The following is an 18,575-nucleotide window of genomic DNA, read 5'->3' on the forward strand; positions in this document are numbered from 1 at the left end:
TCCATTCAGCCTAGGCCTAGAGATCACTTTGCTATCACCTAGAGACTTCTGTTACAGTTATATTTAATAGAACAAGATTTAGTCTGTAATTTGGAAAGCCACATGTGTATTTTCATCAAGTTTACATAAGCCAATGTGCACGGGTAGGTAATTCTTGGGCAATTTAAGCTAAAGTGTTCTGACTCCTCGGAAGGCTGCAATTTCCTGCTCCTTTGCCCCTCTTCTGTTTCTTCTCTTCCATGTAGCTGACCTCAAGGCTGTGCACCAGAGCACAGGCAAGGAAGAACACACATCCAGTAGAGCGTGAGGGGTATTGAGGGCCACCAGGATCACATCTGGACGACAGTGAACTAGACTCCCCGACCCAGCACACATACAGCACTGCATTTACTCTACTGAGAAATGTCTTCTATCACAGCTCATGGTCAAATGCTGCTGAAGCATGCTGGGGTTTGAAAACAGAGACCAAGGTGATACAACCCTCGAAGCAGAGGGCGTCAACGAGGAAAACTGGACCTTTGCAGACGGGGACAGTGTTTCAGCAGGAAATGAGCTTAAATCCAGAAGGTAATTTCCTTTTCCAGATTTAGCATCCCATGACATTAGGTCTCCAACATTGCTAGAGATTCCAGCCCAGTCCTGGGGGGGTATTTTTGATATTTCCAAAGCTTGTATCATCACAAAAGTGCAAGTAATGACTTCCAAACTGCAAGCTTTAAAAAAGTGGCACTTCGAAATTGAGTTATTTGTAGTGAGGTACATGGACCTAGAGTCTGTCATACAGAGTGAAGTAAGTCAAAAATACAAAAACAAATACCGTATGCTAATGCATATATATGGGATCTAAAAAAACAATACTGATGAACCTAGTGGCAGGGCAGGAATAAAGACGTAGATGTAGACGTAGAGAACAGACTTGTGGACACGGGGGTGGGGAGGGGAAGCTGGGACGAAGTGAGAGAGTAGCATTGACATATATACACTACCAAATGTAAAACTGATGGCTGTACACCCCCCCCCCAAAAACAAACAAACAAAAAAAAACCTGATGGCTAGTGGGAAGCTGCTGCAGAGCACAGGGAGATCAACTCGATGTTTGGTGACGACCTAGAGGGGTGGGATAGGGAGAGTGGGAGGGAGGCTCAAGAGGGAGGGGATATGGGGATACATGTATATATATAGCTGATTCACTTTGTTGTACAGCAGAAACTAACACAACGTTGTAAAGCAATTAAACTCCAATAAAGATGTGAAGGGAAAAAAAAGTGGCACTTTCCCAATGAGACTGTACTTATGGAGGCTACCCAGGCTGAATTTCAAGGACATATTTTAGTATATTATTTAATAAAACAACAAAAACCCACATCAAAAGAACAAACCTAGGGGCCTTCTGAGCCTTTGTATCCTGCTGCTAGGCTGTCTTTTGAACTTACTAGGGTAACTGCTTCCACAATATGCCAGACTTTGATCAAATTTGGCCTAGTTATTCCTCTCTTTTGAACCACAGACTTTCAAACTGACATTATTTAAAGCTCTACTGAATAGGGGCACGTCTGGTCATTAAAGAAGAGAAAGTTGCTGGGGGCCAGGTGAGAAGAATGGAAAATTGAAAAAACCTGGGTGATTCTCACTGCCTCCTTTCTCTCTGGTTCAGTGATTTCTCCGTGGCTGTCTCATCCTCACCCAACACGCCCTTCTTGCACACCAGCACCGTTAACACCTCAACGGCTGTGTTTCACCGCTGTTTCACCTGAGCTGAAGTGTGAAGTGAGTCTGTGCTAGGGAATGGCAACTGCTGGGGGTCAGGTCGGCCTTTCATCTCTGATCCTGGCTCTCACTGGTCCTGAATGCTTACTAAGTGCCGGCAACATGCACCACAGTGAAGAGGAAAGAGATGTAGGGCCGGGGTCTCTACACTCAGCAAGGAGGGAGGTGAGACAAGGACATCACGTATGAACAGGCAACTGGAGTATTACAAATTTTACCTTTCCCTTGTTTCTAAAACGGCTGTGAAGTAGCCAGGGGAGGCAGCAATAATAACGGTTCCTATTTCTTGGAGCTTACCCTGTGCCAGGCACTTAGGTGCTTAGACACTAGAGCAGCGCATCTCATGAGGCAGGGACTGTCATTCTCATTTGACAAGTCAGGAAGTGGAGCCCCAGGAAGGGCAAATGACCTGCCCCAAACCTCACAGTTAAGAACAGAGGTAAGATTCACCCCAGGTCTGACAAAGCCTTTCCACAGCTGAGGGTTATAATGGAAGAGGAAAAGCATGCTTCCAGCTGGAGTGACCAGCAAGGCCTCAGGGAGAAGCCAGTATCTGAATTGAGCTCTTCAGGAGCCAGGAATTCACACCACCCACTAGGAACAGGGCAGGGATTCAGGAACCCACAGTCTGTCACCCATGAAACCAGCCTCTGAAGCATCCAGTCCTTCCTGCCCGTGAGGGGAGGCAGATACAGGACTGTCACCGGCGCCTCCCTGCCCCACAGACTGGCTGCTGCACACCACACTGCCCTTCCTTCAGTCTCTCTGAAGTGCATTCGTGAATGTGCAGGCTTCCGCACGCCAGAACCTGCTTGGCTCTAGAACTGCCTCGCTGCCTGCACATTCAGACGGTTCCTATGTCTGCTGCCTCAGACATTTACAGAAAACCTGAACTAGATACCACTGAAAGTGCACAGAGGCAAAGAGACCAGAGACTAGCCCCCTCCGTGGGCACTGCTTCAAGTGAGAAGCAGATATAACTGTCTGGAATCACGTCTTCCCAGTTTAATTGCCCTTGAATGGGTGATGATATGCTACATCCACGGACGTCCTCACCTGTGAAGGCAGAAGGTCGGAAGGCAGCCAAGCGGGGCAGCAAATTAAGGATTGTCATTTGGATCAGCGAGTTCTTGCTGTTCCTGCACTTCAGCACCCACTGGCACACCTGAGGCGGGAAGGACACAGGGTTGGCAAAGGAAAGGGGGTGTGGAGCTTGGGAGAAGAGGGAGGGGACTCCTGCCACTGACCTGGTCAAATTTCTCCTCCATCAAGTCTCTGCAGCAGCGACTCTCCACCAGGGTGGACTTGGCTGGGCTGGGGGAAGCCCCAAAGCCCATGAGGCCTTGGTGAGAGCTGTACCCCAGCAGCCCCACCAAGGCATTGGACTGCTGGGGCTGCACGGCCTGGAAACTGGTGAAGGGGGTGATATGACGAGGTTTCGTTCCGAAGCCCATGAGATCCTTGCAGTACTTGTCGTGTACCAGCTGCTGCTGTGTGATTTCTTCCATCTCTTCTCTCAGGCGCTGTACACATGGAGGAAAAGTCCTTTACTTACAAGCGGCATTGGCCTGGGCATCGGCGAGTCTATGGACAGCACAAGCCCAACCCTGAAATGTAACTCTTCCCACGGTGTGTGGCGGCCACTCTTCATCTCTAGGATTTGATTTCCCCAGAACCTTGCAGGGGGATGGAATCTGTTCTAATTTAGGCAGAAGAGCACCACCTACTGAACAATGAAGAAGCAGTAAGGGGCTGGCTCCCAAGGACCCTCTACCCCACGCTTGGTTTGGGAAAACTGACTCGCAGATGGCTGTGACAAGAGACCTAGGATCATAGCAACAGAGCCTCCTGTGAGGGCCAGGGGCAGCCCCATGCCAGCATCCTGCTAAGGACATTCTGCCCTCCCTCTTCTCATCAGGAACTCAGGTAGAGATAACTCAGGCAAGTGATTTTCTTAGAGTCCCAGCAATTCCATACGAGACATGGAATAAGCTGACTGGCTGAGAACTCACATCTCTTACCTATTCAAAAGGCTGCTTAATAACTCATCCTCCAGCAGTCCAAATTGAGAAAGATATAAAGCTATTAATTTCCAAACTTCTAAGCTCTTCTCACAGATATTTTCATTTTTCAGAAAATCTTTTCCACTGTTCCTGTCAAGGTCACCAATACTCTCACGCTGCTAAATCAAATGGTCGGTTCTCAGTCCTCATCTTAACTTGTCTGCAGCATCTGATCCAACTTAGTGTTTCCTCCTCCTTGAAACCCTTTCTTCACTTGGCTCCTTGGACCCTGAGCTTTGCTGGCACCCCACCTCCACCCCTCCTCCTTCTTGGTTGCCCTTGGTTCCTCATCTGGCAACCTCAGGGTCTCAGCCCGCATCTCTCCTCCAACTATCCTAGTTGCCCGGGGGTCCTCATCCAGTCTCACGGCTGGAAATAACATCTACATGCCAACCACTCCCAAATCTGTCTCTCTTGCTCAGATCTCTCCCCAAAGCCACTCAGTATCTCCTCTCAGACACCCAATGCTCATCTTAAACTTAACATGTTCAAAAGCAAACTCCTGACCTTCTACCCCAGACCCGTTCCTCTCATTTCAGCAAGCAACTCTATCCTTCTAGCTGCTCAGGTCCCAAACCTTGACCCTTCTCTCTCCCCCACCGACCTCCAAATCCCAAATTCAGAACCCAGCCCCTCCTCGCACCCGCACAGCTCCCACCACTGCTGAAACTGCTGCTGTTCCCTCCTGGCTAGACGCCTGGCCTCAGCCCTGGCCCCTCCCATCATCCATTTCCGACACAGTCTGTACAGGGGCTTCTGAGACCCTAAGTGACGAGCCCCCTCCCTGCCCCAGGTGTTCGTCTGATCCCATCTCCCAGCTCCTTTCCTCTCACCAGCTCAGTCACAGTGGCAATCTTGCTCCCCTCAAAAACCAGCATGCTCCTGCCACAGGGCCTTGCGCTGAAGGCACCAGAGGTCTGGGATGCTCATCCCCAGATGTCTGTGCGGCTTTTTTCTTACCTCCTTCATGGCTGTGCTCACACGTCACCATATCTTAAAGTGTAATCTCTGATCCACGCTGGCGTCCCCGTCCCCTTGCCCTGTCCTACTCCACAGCATTTATCACCATACGCTATACTACATATTTTTGCTTATTTGTGTATTGTCTGCCTCCCCTTGCTAGAATGTACTGTTTTATTCACTGCTGCATTATTCTAGCTCTTAGGACATGGTATAGCTGGCCCATAGTAGGTGCTCAATTAGTATTTGTTGAATGAACGAAAAAGTTATGAAATTAAAATCCATTACATTTGAATAGTTCTTTATCATTTACAAATCACATCGCAAGTACTACTGCATTTAAACCTATGAGTTAGGTGATACTGTCCCGTTTCACTGGAAGAAAACAAAGACCCCAGAGCTATGTGGGGTAGAGTAGAAAGCACCGCATTATACTTGGGTGGGGAGATCTCTGCAGGAGACCATTTACGGAATGCCCACTAGGTATCAGGTGTTGTGCTAAGCACCTCATAGGAGCCCAATAAGGTGGATAAGATCCCCGTTAAAACTGAGGAAAATGAGGGGCTAATTTACCCCAGTCCTACAGCACAGAGAGGAGCAGGGATCCACAGCCAGATGCCATGTGCTTCTACACACACTGCAGCACACGCTGCCCCACATCTAGGGCATGGCCATTGCCAGTAATCACTGGGCCTATGAAAGCAGGGAGCCCTGGGGTGAAATTCCACACCAACCAGCTCCCCACAGGAACACTCACAGATGGAGCTCTACCGCCCAGATACACCCCGAATCCAGTGTCAGTGAACTGACACTGAATCCACTTCTGCGTCTACACTGCCAGTGCCAGTCGAAGCCACGACTGTCGCTTGTGCAGATGACTGTAATAGTCTCCTGTGGCAGCTGTGAGAACGGGACCTCCAACTACAAGAAGTGCAAGTGACCGAGGGCCCCAGCTGCTATGCTGAAATCCATGGCCATGTCTGTGCCAAGGCCACACTTTCCACGGGCTGCTTCCAGCCAATGACAGAACACAGCAGGAGTGCTACGGCGGGCCTCCTCTGATGGCCAGCTCTGGCCTGAGGACCCCGTGATGGCTCTGCATGGTCGACTAGGACGCTTCCATCCAACTTTTCTTCCCGTTCGTGTTCACTCAAGGTTAGATACACTCTGAGGCCTGATGGTTCTCCCAGCCTCTCCCAACTTCTGCCCCATTTTCTCTCGCAGGTTATTCCCCTAATACAACCCTCGCACTTTTAAATCCATCTCTGCAGCTGCTTTTCAAGCCAACACACCTAACTCCTAACACACCTCCCTGCTCTCCTTCCTGCCTCTCCACAAGCTCCTCCCCACAAGCAGCCAATGACTGTTAAAGATGGAGGCTATCACATCATCCCTGTGCACACAGCCCTGCGATGAGGACGAGAGCCAGTGTGGACCTCGAGCTATGAGGCCTCCAGGTGGGGCCCCTCCCTCCTCCTCCCCCAGGGTGCACCAGCCACACTTCCCTTCTTGCTTGAACCTGCCAAACTCTTTTCCACCTCAGAGTCTCCACCTGGAACACCCCCTCCCTGCCTGCTGCCAGGCTGGCTCCTCTCTGCCATGTGCCCTCAGCTCTCACAGCCCCAACCTCAGGGAGGGCATCACCCCCAGTCCCGTTACCCACCATGCCATTTCTTCCCAGGACCTGCTGCTACCTGAAATGATCTTATTTGTCTACTGTCTGTTTCCCCTACAACGTGCCAGCTCTGTGAGGACAGGGGCCTCCCCTCGCCTCACCCCCCGGAGGGGCCCCCGATGCGCTTCTCACCTCCCCCTCCATGCTGCTGATGCGGACCAGCTCGTTGAGGATCAGCAAGGCCCCGTGGACCCGATCATCCCGATTCACGCCCTTCTCCTTGGCCAAGGTCTCGTCGAACCCTTTCTCTGCTTCTTCAAACGTGTGCTACGCAGAGACCAGAACGCTCAGTCACCCAGCGTCCGGGGTGGGAAAGCAGGCCCGCCCACCCACGCAGGGGTCCTGAGGCACCGCGCCTGCTCAGAGCCTGGTGCTGGGGTCACCAATGCTACTAACTCATTGAGCACTCTCATTTAATTCAGCTTCAGCTCTCACAACAGCACCACGAGGCAGATTCCACTACCACCCCTACTTAATGGAGAAAAAACAGAAGCTAAGTGACTTGTCCAAGGTCCCAGAGAACCCAAGTGTCCGACCCCAGGTTCAGGGCTCTTTCCGCAGGACAAGGCTCCCTAGCAGTGGCAGTCAGCACAGGACTCGCGATACTCGAGAACTGACATCTTCTAAATCAGTATCCACTGCATTTCACTACTCCAGAGACACCCGTTTTTCTATATTTTAACATCTCTGAAGAGAGATGTCTTATAATTGTTGATAAGAAGGCAAGGCAGTGGGCTTAACTGGCACCACGGTCTCACTTAGTGGCACATAAAACAATGGTGTGGCTATTGACAGACCTTTGCTTTTGTAAAAAACAATAAAATAACTACTGATTTATACTGAGCTTAAGAAAATCACATGAGCCCAAAGCAGACATGCTACTTTCTCCGTGGCAGGGGACCTGCTGCTGCCCTTTAGGCCGGCGATACTTTAGGAAACGGGCTTTGCTGGAGGCTGGAATGGAACTGCCTCCTCACCCTGTACCACTGTGGCTTCTGCATCTCCTTCGGCTCCCGCTGGGTGGTGAGAATCAGACAGGCTCGAAGGGCGGCGACAGCTCCCTCTCGGATGGCCTGCTTGGGGTCCCATACGGCCACAAAAATATTGTCAAAGAAGGGCTGCACTTGCTGGAAGAAGAAGGTGGGGACACTGATGGCCAGCTCACGCAGAACCAGGACCTGGGAGGAAAGGCACACAGAGAACTTCCACCTGGATCAGAGTTTTGTTCTCTCAGGAACACAGCCTCTTGTCATCCTAGAGCCCACACACTACACACACTAGGAAAAGAGCACACTTGCCCACTCTTCTAGCTCAGAAATTCTGGGGATCTAGGGAGGAGAGTAAAGCTGATCAAACGTCTCAGTGTTCATTATCCTAGGGTGTTTAGAAACAGGATGTTTGTAATGTTAGAACACAAGTTCTGAAAGGGCAGACATGGAATTAGCTTCAGGAGTTGAGGATCGAGCTTTTTTGCACCCACAGCTGGAACTGGGGCCTGGCATCTCCTCCTCGCCCGGGCCGGGCCCTGCCCCATCCTATTTCTCCTGGTTGAGACAGGCTCAGCCAAGAGCGTCCCAGTCATTCCAGCGCGGCCTCTGCCGCACAACAAGCTTCTGGCTCGAGTGGCAGACCCCCATTCACCCACTGCCAGCATCCTGCGCACGCCCATCCAGAGAGCTCGCCACCACCAAACCTGCCAGCAGCGGAGCAGCTGGAGGGCCCTAAGTAGGCCCAGGACTCAGATCCCTGCTCTCCTACCCTTGGCGTTGCACGGACACCTATGAAGACCAGCAGAGAACCCCCAGGCCCACTGGTGAAACAGCTGAGTGATGTATTTGAGACCTAAGACCCCAGATTCAATCTTCCCCCAGAGACACCTTCATCTTCTCAACTGGACTTGCCTCTGGGCACCAAGTTTCCCTTGAGGGCCAGTTGAAAGGGCAGACGTGTTTAACACTTTGTTCTAATGACAGCCTAGAATGTGTCTGGAAGACAGCAGGCATTCAATAAACATTTATTGAATGAATGAATAATTCTGTTTAATATTTAATCTCACTATTATTTTCATTTGACCATGGAAAAATGGAAGGTCGGAGGTTGCCCCAAGTTACAGAGTTAGGAGGTGGCACTAGGGTCCAAGTGTGGGCCCCTCCTCCAGGCGGGCTCCCTTCTTGTGGTGCCGCCCCCTAAAGAGGGAGCCGACTGGAAAGGATCCAACTGAAGCTTCTGATCCCCACCACATTCATTCCTAGACTCCGCCTCATACAGACTTTCCCATCTCACAGCCTGGATTCCAAGCCCATCAAAACAGCCTTTCTCAGGGATGAGCCTCAGAGAGCGATGAGGATGTGCATCTAGAAGGAGAGGATAAGAAGCCACCACTCCCTCAAATGCAGAACAGCCAACAGGAAAGAGGAAGTCTGGACTGAGTACCAACCAATCAATAAATGACCAAACAGGAAAGGCCCGGGAGAAGGCAGACCAAATCTCCCAGCAGGGGGGTGAGTCCCTCCCCTGCTCTTCTCTTCAGCCCAGCATTTCCACATTCCCAGGGGATATGGAGGGGCCTTGAAGGGGGATCCTGCAGATAGTGTGGTTGTCTGGGGCTTTGTAAGCCTCTTGGCTTGTGGCTTCTTCTCTTGCCTATGGCTGAGGGGTGCCTTCTGCTTGGGAGGCATTTTTGATTCTGGAAAATCGGATGTCAGGATAAACACTGCACACAGGGCTGACTCTCGAACAACAAAAGAGAACATTAAATTTCCTTTTCAGGCACAGAGCTCAGGGTGAAGAGAGAAAGGGATATGGGACAGAACCTGAGGCCACCAAGAAGCACAGTGCCCCTGCCTGGAACGTCCCCTCTTATTCTCTGCCGCTCAGGACCTGAGCACATAGCATGAAGGACCCTGACGTGGAGCCCACCCCGCCCCAGGCACTTACAGCCGCATGTCTCCGGCCCTCGTTGCGGTCAGCGCCCAGCCATTCCAGGGCTCGCTTCACCTCAAACTCCACATACTCTGCGGTAAAAGTGTCCCCTGCCATGGCGAGGCGACCGATGGCCTTGGATGCCATTTCCATGACAACTGGGTCATTAGAGGGGAGGAGGTTCCGAAGGTAGTTAGCGAATCTTCCGATTCGGGTGGCATTCCCGCCTTCCACTCCTATGAGGCTGGCTGGAAAAGAGATGAAGGCAAAAGGTGAGGAAGGGCACATGCTGCCCAAAAAAGTACACTGCCTCCAGAGGAAAGCTAGCCAGTGACCCCTTCCTTTTACTCTAAGTACAGACTGCAATTTCCAGATGGTAAGGATGCAAATAATCTTCACTTTAACCAAGTGATTTGGTATTTGTGCCAGAACTACTTACATAAAGCAAAATGACCTCGTTTTAGTAATTTATAATTTGTTTTCCCAAGAAGAAAAGGAAAACAAACTGGGACTGAATAACAGTTCACAGGATGGATGACCAGTCACCAGGAGCTGAAAATTACCTGTCTTTCATTAACTGTGCCCAACTCTACTTTTCTATTTGTGAGCCCCGCTGCACCAAACGTTGCTCTACAGAGAAACCAGATCCTGCGTTTTGTACTGGAAAGAAAGCAGGCTTCTAGTTTCAGCTCTGGCGCACCGGCCCTAGAAAAGTCGCTTAAAAGTTCTAAGACTTGATATATGAAAAAACCTGCTTTGTCTATGTCCCAGGACTATTGCTAGAATTAACAGCTGAATAAATACACTGAAAGTCACAAGGCTCCTTAAAATTCATTAAACAAACATGAACTAAGTGTCCAGTAAGAAGCAGACACAGGGTGCAGTGGAAACAAAGGTGAACAGTCCTTCATTCCCAGTTCTTACCTTACCCGAGACTCTGTCCTTACCTATGGCCAAGATGCCACCTTTCCTCTCATTGGCATCTGAACTGGAAACCAGTTCAAAGATGTGATGGTTCAGCTGATCATAGAAGCGAGTAGACTCCTCTTGACTCATCTACAAAAGAAGATGTACTCAGAACAGTTTCAAATGTCTCCCTGGGTTGGGGGGGCTTCCAAAGAGTAGGACCTGAGAGGTAGCCAGCAGGTACAGTTCCAGCCAAAGATGACATGGCTACTACCCATTTCTATAGTTTTAAACTGTAGAGCAATTCATCAGTTTGTTTAACTAATACTTAACGAGTATCTGCAGGCCACGTCCCATCCTAGAGACTACCTAGTACCAGGGGTATAAGAATAAACAGGACATTGTCCCTGACCTCAAGTCTGCTCTCTGTTTAGAAAGCCTCAAGCCACCAACTCGTCAAACCCATCCCAACCACTGTTATCAGGCAGAAAGAGTGGAAGGTCTGGAATGTGGCATGAAAAGAAAAACAATGACAAGAAGCAGCCGACTCTACGCTGACTCCTAAAATATCACCACACAGGAAATGACACAGAAATGTGTAACTGCTGCAAAGGAACCTGCACATTCTACAAGCGTGCGAAACTGGGTGCCTCCCTAAAATGGAATCTTTGCATTTTCCGAATCCTCACTTAGCTGTCAAGAGGCATCCAAACCAGGGGTGGTACATGTAGCCCCAACACTCCATGATGAGCGGCCCCAAATCACAGCAACCCTAACCTCTCGGAGCTCCATGGTGACATAGTGCTGTAGTTCCTTGGCGGCTTTGGCCCTGGTCTCCTCATTTCGGCTCTTCAGGCCGCTGGCAAACTGCTGCAGGACACTCACATTGCTGGATGTGGTGGTAGTTGCGGTGGCGGCGGCAGGGCCAGTTCCAAGCATCTTGCCCTGAGGTTCTTTGGAGAAAAGCTTCCTTTAATAGTGGAAATAACAAACTACGGCAATGAACTTATTTATGGCCCAGCTCCTCCACGCAGATCTTCACCCTATCCACGTCAGGCTGGGATCCTAACAAGGTTGGGAGACCTCACTGAAAAACACGCAGAGAGCCTCGATTCATTCAAAGACTGGTGTTTAAAAGAGGCAGCATAGTAGAGAGGGTCAAATTATGGGCTGTGTTGCCAGACTACCTGGGTACGAGTCCAGGTCAAAATTATCTATCTTGAGGAAGATACTTAAAATGTCTTAGTTTCCTCAACTGTAATAAGAGGATAATAGTACCCAACTCTCAGGGTTGATGTGAGGATTCAATGAGTTAACACATGTTAAAAAGTGCTTAAAATAGTGCCGGGCACACAGTGAGTTCTTAGCAGTTGCTAGCTATGAGTATCACCATGACTGCTACGCACACGGCTCAGAGTCAGGTACTAGATGTGGGGAGGCAGACAGAGAACAGAGAATGCCTAAGACTGCCCCTTTCCTCGAGGAGTTCAAGTTAAAGGGGGAAATTTATTATTATTCTATAGCAGCCCTGCCCAACAGAAATATGAGCCACAAATGTAACTTCAAATTTCCTAGTAGCTGTATCGAAAAGGGAAAAAGAAACTGGCAAAATTAATCCATTTTATGAAATCCAATACTTCCCAACTATCACTTCAACATGTTATTAATACATAAAATTGATATATTTTTCCATTCTCTTTTTAGTACCGAGTCTCCAAACTCTAGTGTGCATGGGACACTTACGGCAACCTCAACTGGGACTGGTCACATTTCAAATGCTCTGAGCCACATGGGGCTGACGGTTATTGTACTGGACAGCACAGTTCTATCGGATATTAGGACCTGGAATGTGATCTAAAGGAGACCGACTCGTTCCAGAGATTGCTCGTTGATTCCTCAGTTATGTACTGTCCCTTCCCTCAATAAGCTTACAGTCCAGGGGGAAATACAAATAGTCAGGCAACCACAATAAAGCGGCCATGACAGCGCTCAGCCCAGACTGCTACGGCAGTAGCATGTATACCTATCCCAGGTATAACCAGTTTATATAAGAAAATCAAATTTTCAAAATTTCTTATTTTTGAAAGAATTTCTGAAATGCAGAGAGAAAAAAAAAAAAGGTAATAATTGGTTCTGAAAAGCTTTTAAATACTCCAGTGCCGAGAAGAAGGCTGCAGAAGCAAGTGTCAGCCTTGGAGGAGAAGAAACCCAAGGACTCTGGATGAGAAAACTACTACAGAGTGTGTGCACTAGTCTGTGATGAGGAGGGGAGAGGCTAGCAAGGAATTTCCAGTTTCAGGAAGGGAGCAGCATATCTTTATAAGGTCTAAGGCCCACAGACCATCTGCTCCAGGAAGAATTCAATTAATACAAAAAGGGTCTTGGCGAGAGCTTACAGAAGTTAAAGGCAGGTGGCCGAAACTAGGGATGGGGGCGGGGGAAGCAGAGAGGATGAAACTCAGGGATGGACGTGAGCTCAGCTCCGGGGAATGGGTCCTTGAGAGGCCTCCACGGTGGAGCCCAAGGGGCTGACACTGACGTTGGTCCTTCCTGAAGACAATTTGTAGGGGGCTCTGAAAAAGGGGTGACTGATGGGCAAGGAGACCCAAAGGCGCCCCAGCAATACAGAAGCTGACAGGCCGGCCTTCGTGGCGCCACAGACGCACGGCAGGCAACGGGGTTCGCGGGTTTCCTGCGGGTCGGGGAGGTGGGCGTTGCCTCGCGGGGTGGGGGTCAAGGGCTCAGGCTGCGCCCAACTCCGCGGGGCCAGTCCTGAGGGGACCTCACGTCCCGGGCGAACGACTTCCCAGCGTCCCCCCACGGACCAGGTCGGCTGTAGGTCTGGACATTCCGCCGCCTCGGAGGGGTCGGTGCTAGGCCCCAGACTCACCGCGCGGCTTCGGCCAAGGCCTCAGCTGCCGCCGCCAGCGCCGGTACCACCGCTTCAGGCCCCCGACCCCACCACCCGCCTTCCCCGCTGTCCTCCAAGCCGGGCGGGAGGGGAGGCGGGATTCCAGGCCTAAGGACCAATCGAAGGACGTAAGAAGAAGATGGACTGGAACATTGGCCAATAGTTATTAAGAAGAAGAGAGGCTTCGGGACCCGGCTTCTCCAGGAGGCGGGGGCTGTTCAAATAGACAAACCCCGTGGCCAGTGGCAGGCGAAAGCAGACTTAGGTCCACTCGGGAGAACCAATCGGTCGCGAGTTGACTTCAGTCACTTCCACGCACACATCCGGTGCATCGCTGCTATAATTCCCCGCTGCACCTGGGCTGTGGTGGTGCCCATTCCGCTATCTGGGTACCGCGGGATGCGACCGCGAGGAGGTAAGCGGAGGTGCGCGACCCCGCCGTGTTTAATTGTCGAGACCAGAGTGTGAACGATACCGGAGCCGTGTAATTACTGGAGCAGAAGAAGTGGAATTTTCGGACTAGCGCTACTTGTGCATCCTTGATTTCTCTTTTGTGAAATGTAATACGCATTTGAAAGCGTTTTTAGTTAGATTTCTCCACTTTTCCAAAATTATCTACCTCACAAGATCATTCGCGAGAAACCATAGACAAGTTTTAACTAAATGAGCTACTCGTAAATAAGTAATTTCAAAGAAGTATCATTTTAAAAACATCCTTTCGAAAATCAATAGTAAAAATGGAGTTTGACTACATCTCATTTTTTGAAAATCACGGTCTGTTTATTATAGTAAACATTGAAAATTGCTAAATATCTCACAATAGGAATCCGATTAAATAAAATATAATTCATTTATATTAAGGAAAATGTGTGTAGCCATTAATAATCATAATGTAGATGAATATTTGCTAAAAAGGAAAAGGGTTCACAAGTATGCAAAGTAAGTATAATATAACCTATTAAAATTTGTATATTTCTTATGTGTCTGTGTTCATATGGGGAAAATACACAACCAAGATGTGATGGAATTTGGGGAAGGCATATTCTTCTTTACACATTACCACCAATTACTTTTTTACTGTAATAAAAAAAAAAGTGTTTGTTGAAGAAGTGTTTAAGTTTCCAGAAGTACTAAATTGCCAAATAAAAGAGTTTTGGTAATATCTGTGGCTAACAAAACGCTTTGGCAGATTTAAGAGGAAAAAAAAGTTATGACTACTTTTTTTTTTTCTGTCATTAATTTTTATTTTCCCCCGTATTCTTTTTATTTTTTTATTTATTTTTTTGACCTTTCTTTTTTTTTTTAAGGAACCTTTATTGAGATATAGTTAACATACAATAAGCTGCATATATTTGGAGTGTACTATTTGGTATCCCAATCTCCCAATTCATTCCCCCCCAATGACTACTTTTTTTTTTTTTTCATGTGGACCATTTTTAAAGTCTTTATTGAATTTGTTACAATATTGCTTTGGTTTTTTGGCCAGGAGGCATGTGGAATCTTAGCTCTCCAACCAGGAATCAGACCTGCACCCCCTGCATTGGAAGAGGGGGTCTTAACCACTGGACTGTCAGGGAAGTCCCATGACTACTTCTTTAGGTTTAGAATCTTTTCATTACATTGATTCTTCTGTGAAATAATTATTCCTCTGAATTTCACATTTTTCACTTGTTTTCAACATCTCTATTTTAGTCATTAAACATTTTTGAATATGTAATATATTCACTATTCAAATCTCAAAATAAATAAAAATTATATTTATCATTAAAAGTCTTGCTCCACCCCTGCCTCTTCACTGCCTATTTTCTTAGTTTTTATGTATCCCTAGACTTTCTTAAACAAGTATAAATATATATTCTTATTTCCCTCTTTTGTTACGCTATATACACTGTTCTGTACTTTTTAATTCTAGGTTATCTTGAAGATCTTTCTTAGAGTGTAGAAAGCTTCCTTGTTCTTCTGTTAGTGTTATAGCTACATAGTATTCCGTCACATGGATATATCATAATTTATATTTCCAGTTCTCTGTTGATGGACACTTGTTATTTTCAAATTCTTGCAATTAGTAATGATGCTGCAATGAATGCCTTTGTGTATATATACATATGTAATTTTATTCCCTGGCAGCTATACAAAATAATACCCAGAAATGGGATTATAGGGTCAGAGGGTAAATGCATGTGTAATTCGATGGATATTGTCAAATTTGTCTCTATAAGGGAGGTACCAATTTTCATTTCTACCAACAATATATGAGGTTTTTGTCTCCCTAAGATGTGGTATGGCCATATTTTCTAATTAACATTCAAAGATGGTTTTATAGCAATAGTAATCAGTGTATTTATAGGTCTCTTTTCAGTTTACAAAGAGCTTTCTAATCCATTATGTTAAAATAATAACTTAAAATATATTAAATAATAATATTTATTGAGCACTTACAAAGTATCAGGCGTTTTGGTGGACATTATAGAGTAGTGGTTAAAAGCATCTTGAAGGGACCTCCCCAGTTGCACAGTGGTTAAGAATCCGCCTGCCAATGCAAGGAACAGGGGTTTGATCCCTGGGTGGGGAAGATCCTACGTGCCACCGAGCAACAAAGCTTGAGCACCACAACTACTGAGCCTGCACTCTGGAGCCCGCAAGCCACAACTATTGAGCCCGCGTGCTGCAACTACTGAAGCCCGTGCATCTAGAGCCCATGCTCTGCAACAAGAGAAGCCACTGCGATGAGAAGCCCAGGGAGAAAGCCCCTGCACAGCAATGAAGACCTGACGCATCCAATAAATAAAATTTTTTTTTTAAAAAGAATCTTGGAGTCAAACTAACTGAATCTGAAACTTAGCTCCAACATTTACTATATGAGCAAGCGCTTATGTACCTATTTCCTTATTTGTAAAACCAGAAGGATTATAATGTACCTACTTTGGTAGGCGGTATTGTGGTAGTTAAATGCTAATACATGTAAAGTACCCAAAACACTATATAACACATATGAACAGTCAATAAATGCTGTCACTGCTATTCCTGAATATTTCTATGAATGAGGCAGGTCGTATTGAGGTAGGAGTACTCTGATATCCCTAGAAACTGTGTCATAGATCTGGTAAGTGATGGATCCAGGATATTAATATATCTACTTCTTCCCCTTGTCTGCTTTGGCAGCATTGGATATTCATGTTTGGCCAGCATTGGAAGTATGTGCTGGGTGGTGGAGTTGTAAATGTTTACCAGCCAGCTGGGAAGGGAGGGAGGCATGTATGTATATACAGGGCTTTCTTCATGCTGTGTGACCTGTGAGGTCGGAATGCTCTGTCTTGAAATTCTTAATGATTTTTGAACAAGAGGTCCTGCATTTTTATTTTGCACTGGGCACCAAAATTATGTAGTCAGTCCTGTGTACATATATGTCATATGTGTATTATAATATTCACTAATATGAAGGATACATAGCACAAAACCTACAAATAATAATAAAATACACAATACTTTTTACGGGTAAATTCCATATGGACAATTGATTGTGATAGTATGCTTTCTTTGATATTGTGTAGCCTCCCTATGGTTGCATTGACCAATGAGTGTAGTTTCAACATGAATGTTGGCTGGTTTTTTTTTATGTTAAGGAGTAGGTGGAAGTGAAACAATCAAGAGGTGTGTTGAACTTCACTAGTTTGTCAATGACATGAATGGCTTCTTTGCTGAATTGTATGATATTCTAACACTGGAAGGATATTTCCTCAAATTTTTGCTACCACCCACAATGTAACAGCTCCAGAGTTGACACACTTTAAAATTTAATCTGCATTATTAACTTTTCTCCGTCACTTTCTTAATTCCAGATGATGTACAAAACAATTATCAAGCATTTGCTGACTTCTGTTGTATGAATACTCCCAGATTTCAAACCACCAATGGATACCACTGAATGAACAGGTAGGAAGAGGTAAGCAGTAGGGCATCATTATGTAGTATTTCCACAAGGCAAATAAAATTGACATAAACAATCTGAAGAGCATAAGTGGAAAAATGTAGTGAAATAATTAGGAAGTAATGTTTTGAGTATTTGTTACCTTGGCTTTTAATATATTGGATCTAATTGTAAGTTTGTATAATTTAATTTTTGATAATGGCTTTGCTTAATGACTGCTCACAAAAAAATTCCTAAAAATTTAACAATTGGGGACTTCCCTGGTGGTGCAGTGGTTAAGAATCTGCCTGCCAATGCAGGGGACACGGTTCAATCCCTGGTCAGGGAAGATCCCACATGCCGCAGAGCAACTAAGCCCATGAGCCACAACTGCTGAGCCCACGTGCTGCAACTACTGAAGCCTGTGGGCCCAGAGCCCAAGCTCTGCAACAAGAGAAGCCACCGCAATGAGAAGCCCAGGCACCGCAACGAAGAGTAGCCCCCACTCGCCACAACTAGAGAAAGTGCATGCATAGCAATGAAGATCCAACGCAGCGCGCCCCCACCAAAATAAATAAATAAATAAAAAGTAAACAAAAATAATTTAACAATCGTCTCTCTCCAGCCAGAACAAGATATGGATGTGGACCATAAGCTCCCAGAAGGCAGGCAATGGAGACACAAAGCTGGCCACCTGGTGGGAGGGGAAGAGGGCAGTTCTATGCACGAATAAGTAAATAAACTAGAGGAGAGATAAAAAGGCAGGCAGCTCAGTATATGGCATAACGCATAATAAAAACTGGGAATTATTGCTGTTGTGATTATACCATAGCTAATAATCTCTTTTTCTAAATTTTAGTTTAGTTTTTTTTTTAATTGAACTATAGTTGATTTTCAGTATTGTTTTAGTTTCAGGTGTACAGCAGAGTGACAGATATATACATACATATACACAGTATATATATTCTTTTTCAGATTCTTTTCCATTATAGGTTATCACAAGATATTGAATATAGTTCCTCTCGTGGTCTGAGCACGGGTTGGAAAAGAATTTCCAGACACAAGGCAGAATGTAAGGAAGATCGAGTTTATTAGAGAGAAGGGATGCTGTAAAGACAGAGGGATGACTTCCTGGCAGACCAGGGAGAGCCAATCCTCTCGATCCTCTCATGGGCGTAAAGCCAGCTTTTATAACCCCAAGACAAAGAAAATTCCTGCTAGGAAAATGGCATTAATCGATTGGTCAGTGTGCCATAAGGCAAAGGGTGTTATTTGGTGATTGGTCAGCTTTCTAGATGTTGGATATTTTACCTAGTAAGGAGTTGGGGGCTGTTCGGCCAAGGTCAAGAGTGCCCTTGCCGACAGCTGCTACTGGACTCAGTCCAGGGACTTCTTCTGTCCTGTGTCCTTGCCATAGGGCTCCACAGTTCCCTGTGCTATACAGTAAACCCTTGTTGTTTATTT

General features: G+C 46.9%; 1 protein-coding gene and 1 long non-coding RNA gene across 3 annotated transcripts in view; one reads left to right on the forward strand and one right to left on the reverse strand.

Annotated features, from left to right (window-relative positions):
• Positions 1-13,287, reverse strand: part of MTOR (mechanistic target of rapamycin kinase) — a 119,298-nt gene extending 106,011 nt beyond the window's left edge. For both annotated transcript variants that reach the window (XM_057696302.1, XM_057696292.1), the window contains exons 1-8: positions 13,184-13,287; positions 11,071-11,246; positions 10,335-10,443; positions 9,403-9,635; positions 7,443-7,643; positions 6,598-6,732; positions 3,015-3,290; positions 2,824-2,932 (exon numbers count right to left, since the gene is read on the reverse strand). In XM_057696302.1, the coding sequence (XP_057552285.1) occupies positions 2,824-2,932; positions 3,015-3,290; positions 6,598-6,732; positions 7,443-7,643; positions 9,403-9,635; positions 10,335-10,443; positions 11,071-11,232 (1,225 nt within the window). In that variant the 5' untranslated portion in view covers positions 11,233-11,246; positions 13,184-13,287. The remainder of the gene's footprint in view (positions 1-2,823; positions 2,933-3,014; positions 3,291-6,597; positions 6,733-7,442; positions 7,644-9,402; positions 9,636-10,334; positions 10,444-11,070; positions 11,247-13,183) is intronic.
• A 273-nt stretch (positions 13,288-13,560) lies between these two features.
• On the forward strand, positions 13,561-17,670 carry LOC130850190 (uncharacterized). The gene is made up of 3 exons (XR_009052851.1): positions 13,561-13,619; positions 17,044-17,147; positions 17,432-17,670. It is a non-coding gene; the product is annotated as an uncharacterized LOC130850190 (long non-coding RNA).
• Positions 17,671-18,575: the final 905 nt, after the last annotated feature.

Source organism: Hippopotamus amphibius, chromosome 1 (assembly GCF_030028045.1).
Source record: "Hippopotamus amphibius kiboko isolate mHipAmp2 chromosome 1, mHipAmp2.hap2, whole genome shotgun sequence".
Classification (NCBI taxonomy): Eukaryota; Metazoa; Chordata; class Mammalia; order Artiodactyla; family Hippopotamidae; genus Hippopotamus; species Hippopotamus amphibius.